This window comes from Dasypus novemcinctus, chromosome 10 (genome assembly GCF_030445035.2).
Source record: "Dasypus novemcinctus isolate mDasNov1 chromosome 10, mDasNov1.1.hap2, whole genome shotgun sequence".
NCBI classification, from domain to species: Eukaryota; Metazoa; Chordata; class Mammalia; order Cingulata; family Dasypodidae; genus Dasypus; species Dasypus novemcinctus.
The window spans coordinates 94,632,412-94,643,426 of NC_080682.1; the positions used below are offsets into that span (position 1 = coordinate 94,632,412).

General features: G+C 35.6%; 1 protein-coding gene across 1 annotated transcript; it reads left to right on the forward strand.

The window, feature by feature from the left end:
• Positions 1-2,474: 2,474 nt before the first annotated feature.
• Positions 2,475-3,413, forward strand: LOC101436857 (olfactory receptor 52A1). Its single transcript, XM_004477619.1, has one exon. The coding sequence runs from the start codon at positions 2,475-2,477 to the stop codon at positions 3,411-3,413; it is 939 nt and encodes a 312-aa protein (XP_004477676.1).
• Positions 3,414-11,015: the final 7,602 nt, after the last annotated feature.

Here is an 11,015-nt window from a genome sequence, read left to right on the forward strand (position 1 = left end):
CTGTGGGGAAAGATAATTGGAGACAGTGAAAGATTTCTGCACATGTAGGAGTTATTTCTGGAATTTTTATTTTATGGATAAGCCCAAGAGGCTGATTTGAAATCTGCTGAGTCCCAGATGGTCCTGGTCAGTGGCTAGAAAAATCCCTTGTCTTGAGTTTATAATTCCTCCTCTTTCTCCACAGAATCATTGAGGATTATTAAAACAGATGCTAGCAGCTTTGTTCTTCAAACTGAGATAAATAAATTTCCATTAGGTCCCAGAATGCCACAGATCTTGCTAATAGTTTTGATGGAGGATGAGCAATCAACATGACTGAGGGATATTTGGAGGAAGAGGAATATTTGGTTTGCAGAGTGTGAGGGGCTAGCCCAGGGGACTTTTAGCAGATGGTCCCACTGCCAAATAGCTTTGAGTTCAAGGCCTTTGCTGGATACTGTTACCAAGAGATCATATAGAAAGAGAATGCATTGCAGAACACAAAAACTATGTGAACGAGCCTGGAACCCCAGGAAGACAAGAGAGCTATTGAGTGGAACGTACATAAAGAATGGTATAATACTTCATGAATATGGTAAGAAAAAAAAAAAAAAAAAGCTCTGCCCAGATATTAGGAAGTAAGCCCCATTATGCCCAGGTTCAAAATTTCTCATTGCCACTTTCCCCTGTAGCATTCACTTAATCCCACTAAGCCAATTGTTTATGGACTTACCCTCCTGCCACCCAACGACCTGTATATTCAGGTGAGTCTCACATCACAGCACCTTACTCAGAAAGGCGTCAGACACTGTGATAACACTTGAACAATGCAATTCCAATTCTTACTAATGTTGGAGAAGAAAAGCTTTGTTCCTATTAGAAAGATTCAATAATTTGTAGATTGGGAGTCATAGTATTGATATTGGGGGTAAGCCTGTGGAAATCAGAATGTTTAGTTCATTGACTATCCTAAATGTGAGCTTTCCACACATAATAGAGTCATTGTTGACTTCATTATTTCATTTCAAATTAGCACATAAACCAAAGCTCTTTCCTTCATTACTGGTACATTGTAGAGGAAAATGTGGTTAACTGATTTAGGGACTTACTTACATGATTTGAAAGCAACATTACTGGAAAGTGTAAGAAATAATGAAATGTATTCTTTACAGTGCCTGAATTATTTCTCTAATATATGGTTTGAAAATTTCTTGACTGATATATGTAATATAAAAACTTGATAATTTTTTAAAAGAAAACTTTCAAAGAAGATATAAGACCCAAGTTTTTAAAAAATTCAGTCATCAGTAAAATTGAGAAGTGATTCAATTTTCTTCTTTTCCCTATATCCCTTCTGAATCATTTAAAATATCCAGATTTTGTCCTATGTCTAGTACTATTTTTGGCTTCTTTTAAATAACTTTACCTTTTATGAATTTATTTTCTCAAAATTGCTTATACCCACACTTAGAAAAGGATTCAACTATCTAGAGTATCTCTATTTCACTAAAATGCTGAATCTAATTTGGCCAAATCCATGCCCAATAGTAGCACTGAAGTTCAACCCAAGAAACAGGTATCTATTCTGGCATAGTTATCCATTTTCCAATCTTTTCCATATGATGAAATTCTCCAGAAATGAGTCGCCTGGTCCCAAGCATTATCGATGCACATTGTCTTCTCAACTAGAGGTAGTTTTCTTCTCTGCATTCTGCAATATGAATTAAAATTGCTTATGATTGCTATTTCAAGCACAAAGCTAGTATTAAGGAAGTCAGCTATTAGTAATATATGGAAAATAAAATGCAGTGTTAATTAGAAATTTGAAAAATGGCAGGGAACTTTGGGCTTAGCAGAATATATAAATTGACTTATTTTTTTCTGAAGTCTTCACTTTCTATTTCAAAGGACATCCAAACAGAAATGTAGATGATATACAACATAGATATAGATAAAGTAATATTAATATCTTATTAATATTGGTATCAACTGATCAGAGTTTGGGATTTGCTGTTCTAAACTGAGAGTTGTTGAGTTAATGATAATTGGAAATACTAGATTACAGGAGGTAGACACAGAACGTGGGTAGGAAATAGAAAGTCTCATCAGACTATGTTAAAAACACAACTTTCAAGAAAAATAAAAAAACTCTAAATTTTTGTTGTTGTTCACAGTTCTGGAAGGAATCGACATTCAGATCAACAGGTTGTTTCCTTACCCATGTGATTTTGATAATTCTAAATGCAAACAGCCTGCCACACACATAAAATCTTATTGTGACAAACTGAATGTGAATGCCTCCCATAAAAGCAAAGATGCATCTGCAGTGATCTGTGTTTTTCATCAATAATATGAGTAAGATGGATGACGTGATCTTAAAATTTTACAAAAATCAGACATTCATTATACTACCTTTGGATAAATATAGGAAGTAAAACAAACATCATTGCTGATGTGAAAACTTCTTTGTCTGCAGTGAGAGGACCAAGGTAAATATGCCCATATCCAATACTACAGTCTTCATGCCTTCTGTGTTGACACTATTAGGTATCCCAGGTCTAGAGTCTGTGCAGTGCTGGATTGGGATTCCATTCTGTGCCATGTACCTCATTGCATTGGTTGGAAATTCCTTGCTTCTGTTCATTATCAAAACTGAGCGTAGCCTCCACGAACCCATGTACATTTTCCTAGGTATGCTTGGAGCCACAGATATTTCCCTTAGTAGCAGCATAATGCCCAAGATGCTTGGAATCTTCTGGTTCCATATGCCAGAGATCTATTTTGCTTCCTGTTTACTTCAAATGTGGTTCATTCACACGTTTCAGTGCATAGAATCGGGCATCCTACTTGCCATGGCCCTGGACCGATATGTTGCCATTTGTTATCCACTGCGACATGCCACCATCTTCACCCACCATCTGGTCACCAAAATAGGAGCTGTGGTCACACTGAGGGCTGCAGTTCTTGTAGCTCCATGCCTTGTACTGATAAAGTGTCGGCTTCAATTTTATCATACAACAGTCATCTCCCACTCCTATTGTGAGCATATGGCCATTGTGAAACTAGCTGCAGAAAATGTCTGGATCAACAAGATGTACGGCTTGTTTGTTGCCTTCACCGTAGCAGGGTTTGACCTCATATTCATCGCCTTGTCCTATATCCAGATATTTATCACTGTGTTTCGTTTGCCCCAAAAAGAAGCTAGGTTCAAGGCATTCAACACCTGCATACCTCACATCTGTGTCTTCCTTCAATTCTACCTTCTAGCCTTCTTCTCCTTCTTCACACACAGGTTTGGTTCTCATGTTCCACCTTATATCCATATCCTCTTTTCTAGCATTTACTTGCTGGTTCCTCCATTTCTCAATCCACTTGTCTATGGTTTAAAGACCAAGCAGATCTGCATACATGTGGTCAAAATGTTCTGTTCATAAAATTCACATCAGTTAATATATTTGTACATTCTTCTTTGTGAATAGTTTCCATCTTACTGCATTGCTTGAGTTCTTTGATTTTCCATTTTATTTTTTTCTTGACATTTTCCATCGTGAGAGCTTTTTTTCATATCGGCATATTCTATGTGAGCTATTCTTCAGTTACTTTTTTTCCTGAGTACTGAAAGTGAGAAATGTGGAGAGAGAAAAATAAAGTATATATATTTTTTCTTTTTCTGTATTTTTGAGACCCTACTTTAATTTCTTTGTCTAGAAGCTTTCTCCAGAATGATTCATGAATTACATGCATCTGCACTGAAGTTTAATACATCCAAGTTCATTGTTCTGGAGTGTTGGGTGCTAAAGTAAAACAAGCCATTGCCTCTATTTTCCCTTGATCATCCTAGTTTTTTTTAAAGTGTGAAGTGAGAATATTAACATGTTCTTATGCAAAACCACTTTGTATGACTGATGAAACTATAAAGTCTAAATATTTCAATATATTTTCAGAGTAATTTTGGAATGTCTAGGCACAAAAATCTTGAGAACTCAATTTTCTAATCAATATTCTTCTACTACTTATACCCTTAACTATTATATTAATTCAAATATTGCATTCAAGAACCTACACTAAAATGTGTATTATTCTAGAGAACAATAATACTGTGGAGAGTTCAACAGAGTGGTAATATTACATGGACTTATAAAAATTCATGAAAGATAAAAAGGGAGAAAGAGACAATGGAGGGATATGCATGAGATAGGATATTAGCAAAGAAAATTACCACTGGACTGCATAAAAGAAGTCAGGAAAAGTTTTTTGTTCTGTTTGTTTGTTTTTCAGTTAGATAGTCTGACATTTGAGGAATAATTTTATTAATAGTCAAGACAGTAATGACCCACATGAAGAGGTAGAACATTGAGGAGATTTAACTAGAGAATATGAGTTAAGAAACAACACTTTTCCCCCCAATGTGGTTTGAATGCAAGGTACAATTTCTGGAGAGAAGAAAATACAAATATCAACAATACCCATGAAAATTGTACAAAATTGATTAGACTTTATTCCTTCGTCATTCCTGTTTTTCTATGTGAAAGGTACTTGCATGTGTATGCCTTTACTTGGGCATGTGTCAGAACACTTTCTCAGTAGATATAAACAATATGCTATAGAGTGAGTCCAGGTTATTATACCATCATTAATAGGGAGAGGTAAATCTAAGATTAATGACCTGAGAAATTAAGTTTATTACATTGTTGATGAAAACTTCAGCTCAGAGATGACCTTTTTTAAAGATTATGGAAATATTCCCCTAACTGCAGGTGTCCATACTTTTTTCATCATATCTACCACAAAATTTAGGAAATATTGGACTTTATGCCATGTGACTGGTGGATAATCTATCTGTTTCTTTGTACCAGACCTTATCAATTACCTATTTCACAGTGAATATTTTACAAATCTTGAGATTATAATTAGTCATCTTTTTGAGATCTTTTTAAATAGTAATATTTGTGGGGGATGATAATTACAGAATTGGATTGACAAAGGGTATTGTTTTATGAAGATAATATATTTCTTTAGGAAAGAAATTAAATAACGTGAGAGGAAATTTCTTATAATACTAGGTTATGGGTCAGAATTCAATTCTCTATAATGTTAAACATGAATGATTTTGGTTTTGCTAGCTGTGAGGAAATTTTGAGAAGTTATGATTGTTATTCATATAGCAAATAGAAGACATATTTCCATGAGGATATTATTGAAGTAATCAAACTATATTAATCATAATCATAATAATTTAGTACATTACATATGTAATACAGCTCTACTACCAAAAATGAGAGAAATTTGAGATTTTTCTGGACTTTCTTTCTTAAGTGAGACTCAATGTTAGAGTAGCAAATAAATTGCAAATTTCTACCTTTAAAAATAATTCGGAGCTGGTAGACCAGAAATAGGCAGCACGATGACTTAGCTGGTCTGCAATATTTCTCATTTTATTTGGTGAACTTTTGAAATATTTCTAACAATTTCTAATTCTAGTAGTCCCCAAAAATATGTAGGAATATACGATCTGTGAGGGGAAAGAAAGTGAAACCTGAAAATACTCTACTGTCTTCAATTATCAATAGTATTTGAAATTCTAGTCATTATTTCAACTGTTCAATCACTGCAATCCTAAAATTTTCTGGACAAGTTCCAAACTGAAGAATACAAATGGAATAGAGAACAAAACACTACAGGATCAATACGAGGACAAGCAGCAAAAATTACCATATTCTCAAACAATTGGACCTAGACAATTATGGATATATTCCTGAATGTAAAATTACTTGGAAAAGTAAATTATTCTTTGTAAAGAGTTCTTATTAATGATTTTTAGACATTTCAAATTTAACTTCCAAAGAGATGATACCAATTTCAACAATGACTAAAAAAAATTGTTTGTTTGAACTCTTAACAACACCGGTTATTTTCAAACGTTTTAACCTTTGACATCCTATACGTGAAAAGTGATTTCCTTATAATGTGCATTTTAAAAAGCATGAAATATTTTTCTGTTGTGCTCTTTGTATATGTTTTCTGTGAAATACATTGATTTCCTTTACACATTTCGTATTTCTAATTTGTGTCCATTTTTCCTTTTGAATTTAAAATTTGATGAATAAATATTGAAGTAATTTTGTTCATGGACTTTAGGTTTCAGAATTCCCAAGAGACATTTCCCTAGGACCCAACCTTTTCTTAGTAAGAGTGATTTGAGATGACAAATGGAATTTTATTACTAATGATCATTGACCTATTTGGAGCAAGGTTGATTCATCTCTTTTGGTGCTGGCTTTGAGTGAGGGAGCCATAATAAATTAATACTTCTGGTCCTTTACAGGGCCTTCTTCAAAATGTTAGATTTAGGAAGAGTACCTTGCAACATTTGACTCATCTCTAAGTTTCTTTTGGGTGGAGTGCTGTGCTACTGCTGTTAATGCCAAAGCCTCCATTATCCTGTGGGTAGTTCTCCCAATTTCAGTATTACCCTCCCGCTATTCTCAATTGGCCTCATTTAGGGTTCAGTTAGGAAGCACATTTCGCTATACTATTAAACTGCATCCTTACATTTAAACCATATTCAAAATACTGGTGAAATATTGCCCTCCATCTACAGTATCTATATATAATATTTTTAATTGTTCAGAACTCAAGCCTGAAGGTCAGCAACTATTGTTTAGGTCACTATATACATTCACCATCATAGTCTACAAGTCACTGAAGAAAGAGTATTAGAACAACATTCTTGGAGGAATTCAATCATAGACAATACCTGAAATAATACTCTGAAAAAGTTTTGAAAAAAAGTTTTAACTGAAAAAATCAAGCTGAAAACAAAAAGTAGGATGAGGTGCTGATAAAATCCTATGTTTCGTAGTCTAATATTCTGTTTTGTTTAGGTGATAATACTCCAAAGAATAGAAGACTGGAGCAGAGAACAGCAATTATACTCATTCTTTGTGCAAGTTGAGTCTCCCATACATATTTTAGTTGCCAAAGCTTTATTTGTTGTAGGCACAATTTTTAAAAATGAGAGATATTAAAGAGTACAACCATAAAGTTAGTAACATGAATTGGGAAGAGAATTTAGTAAGATTATAAGATATAAGTTCCATAAACATATTATTGTAATTGTACACACTGGAAACCCTTAATTAGAAAATGAAATGTATGAATTTTTTCATTGGGTGTTAAAACGTAAGACTGTTAGAAAATATTTAAGTTCCCAATAAAATAATCTTAAAAATCCATTGATTCCATACAGCAAATTATGCAACAATCTTAAGATAAATAAGGCAAATAACAAAGAAATAAGACTATGAAACATTCCTATGTTATACATCTCAAGTTTAAGATATCTGTTCTCTTTAAATTGATCTATAGATTTAAACTATCTCAAATATAATACTAACATTTTTTACTGAATTGAGAAAATAATTCTATAATCTATATGGAAAGTCAATGGACCTATAGCAAAAGCAATTTTCAAATAAATAATACATTTTGAGTGCTAACATTATCTAGTATGAAGACTAAAATAAACTATAAAAATCTAACCTGTGTGCTATCCACATAAGGAAAAACAAATAGATTAATGAACTAGAACAGAGAACTTACAAATAAACCCACATATATGTGGTCAACTGAATTTTGACAAAGATGTAAGAAGAATTCAATGGAAAATGAAAAGCATGTTCAACAATTGTTACTGCAGTAATATCTTATTCATATGGAAGAAAAAGAAAATTGACCTCTTTTTCATACCATATAAAACATTGATCAAAGACAATAGTCCTAAAAAACAACCTAAAAAATGTAAAGGTTTCTAGGGAGAAAATAATAAAATATCTTTGTGAATTGATAAATAGGCAATAATTTCCAGGTCAGAATGGAAAAACCGATAAGACACCATCTTACTTATAATTTAGACTTCAGTAAACATATACTGTTAAGAAAATGAATAAGCAAGAATACCATAGACAAGGAGTTCACACACAATAGATAAACTGTTGAAAGTCTCGAATCTAAATTATATAAATACATATTTTACTCTATAAAAAAGACAAAAATACAATGAAAATGCGCAGAATTCTTGAGCAGATATTTCACAAAGGAATAAGCAGTGGAAGACAAAATCAGTACACATGGAAAATAGGAAATAGAGGAAGAGGAAAAACATCAAACAAGAAACAAGTGGCAGTACCTAATTTTAAAAAAGGTGGGGGGGTGGGGATATAAAGGAAGGAAAGACAAGAAAACAAAAAAGAGCCAAACTCACAAGCAAGGAGTTAAACCAACTGAGAAAAAACAGACTTCCCTCTTAAGTCCCTGTGGAGCTTGTCAGGTTGCCTGTGTTTATCAATCAATTACCTTGCAGCTTTCTTGCTGGAGATTCTGAAGTGGGTTTTAGTGAGTAAACTAATTTAAATTATATAACAAAAGTAATCCTTTTTTTTTTTTTTTTTTTTTTTTTTAGGAAAAATAAGAGACCCAAGGGAAGCTAATACAAGGATAATGTCTTTGTTTTTCTGTCCCAAAGTATCAGGTACATGCTTAATATCACAGGGGGTCACTACTCTAAAAGGAGCCTGGAATTGAACTAGTGACCTTGTATATTCAAGGCTGAAATTTCTTCACTGAGCTAAACTTTCTTGCTGGGTTGACTAGCTCTTCAAAAAGAGTCCCATTCCTATGGGCAGGATTGACTGCAATTGGATAAACTGCTGATTAGGGATCTGTCCTCCTACCCCCTTTTTTTCCTAACTGTTTTCTCTCCCAGGAGAGCAGGAAGCAATAGTCTATGTGAGAGTTCCCTTTTGAAATTTAAATGGGATCTAGGTGACTTACCTCACCACAGGAAAAATGACTCTCAGTCTCTTTTAGAGAGACAACCCACACCTTGTTGGGAACCCTAAATACATTCTTGGAAGCTTGCTAAACACTTCCTACTGTGCCCCTCCCTTAGGTGAGTTTCACAGGACTACTGAATTGCATGACCTCACCTTCTCCCAGACCAAGGAGGTTAGGTAAATCAGGCTGCCTCATAGGATTCACCTCTCCCCTCTTTCTGGTTTCTTCTCAAACCAGCTGGCATGCACCTCAAAGTTCAAAAAGAATGGGTCCAGAAAATTGAACCTACACTTGGGGGAACCCTTTCCACCCTTCACCAGAACCTTCCCAATCTCAGAGTTTGTCTCCTCTAGCTGAGTGACTGGCAAGGGTCAGGAAAAGCCATGGCTTCCTGCCCAGAGGGAGGGGCATAGCTGTCCCACAGCTCCAGCTCCACGTGCTAGAAACTCACAGTTGTACCTTCAGCATAAACTCTTTTCTCACACACTCTCCAGATCGATGCCTGTGGGTTCCCAAAACAGCTCACTCAGGTCGAATTTTGCCCCCACTCAACTGTTTTTTTTGTACAAGAGATGATGTCAATGCCTTAATCTGACACCATCTTGCCCTCTGCTGTCAAAATGGAAGAGACTGCCTTGACACTGTACATAAAGGACAACACCTATTAGAGTAATGAAAGGCAAAATGTCAAAAAAATGTTTATCGTATTTTTCATTTTTGTAGTGCTTCAATTTATTTTTTACTTTATTTTTCTTTTTCTAAATTATTATGTATTTTATTTCAAATCTTTAAACCTACTGTTACTATTTCATTTTCCTATTAATTAAATTTGGCAATATATTAGGCTTCATTTTTAAGAAATTTTGGATCACAGAGGGGTTCAAATACGGCAGAGGAGGAGTACTGATAGGGGATGTCATTGATGGGGGATGATTGGGTAGGACTGAGTTTGCCAGGGCATGCATATAGGATATATAGATATGTTCGGATGTCCATTGGGTATTGACACAGTGGGTAGAGTTTCACACAACAAGTGAGAGAATGCTGAGTTCCCATCCTGGGAAGCTCTGTTGCATGCCCCAGTGAAACAGCAATGATCTCCCAAGTGCAAGAGCAAAGACAAGTGATGAAGGATGGTCCAGTAATGGGGCCCTTGATATTTATGACTATGCTTATGAGTCTGTATGCTTGAAATTTCAACTTGGTCCAGAGTTGCTGAGTGTGTAAGAGTTACCTCCTGAGAGCCTCCATGTTGCTCAAATGTGGCCAATCTCTAAGCCAACCTCAGCATGTAAATGCATTACCTTCCTCCCAGCATGGGACATGACTCCCAGGGATAAGCCTCCATGGGGCTGAAGGATTACTACCAAACACCAGTAGGTGATACAACTAGAAAAATACCTTGAATAAAAGGAAAGAATGGTAAATACAAATGATTTTATGCTGCTGAGAGACTTCAGAATGAGGTGGAAGATCATCAGAAGGTTCCTGCATGTCTCAGCAGGATCTCAGAGAGAGCCAAAGTAAATACAACCCCAGGTAGTGGTAATCCTGAGGCCTATGGAAACATTCAAGTCCTATGGTCATGGAAGATGACTCTGAAATTCAGTGCCTTGCCAATGTGCCCTACTTTGGAATTTATGCTCTTGAGTGCGATGGAGTTGGACTCAGATATGACTTCTCTACACATGCTTCTTCTGTCACTTAATCAACTTTGTGATTGGGGCTGGGGTGGCTGTATGCTGAGGAGACTTGAATCTCTGGACTGTCCATGTGCCAGCTGGGCCTTAAGCCTCAGCAGAGTTGTAACACCTACTCTCTAGTTCATTGGACTTACCCGGTCAGGAGGTGAGAATGGTCAACCACCACACCAAGGGACTGAGAGAGTCTAAAACTGCAAGCAGTAGAATCCCATCCACCAGCCATGTGGGTTCTAAGTCCCCTCTCAATTTAGAGGTGGAGTGTGCATTGCCATCCCAGGGTCCTCAGGATGGAGGAATAAAATATGGATTAGAGTGGATTTACTGGTATTCTACTACAGAATTATTGTGACTATAGCAATGGAAGAAAATATATTATTGATGTGGAGACAGTGGACACAAAAGTTGCTGAAGGCAGGGAGAGGGAAAAAGAGGTGAGATATGGGGCATTTTCAGGACTTGGAGTTGTCCTGAATGATGTCGCAGGGCAAGATGCAGGAC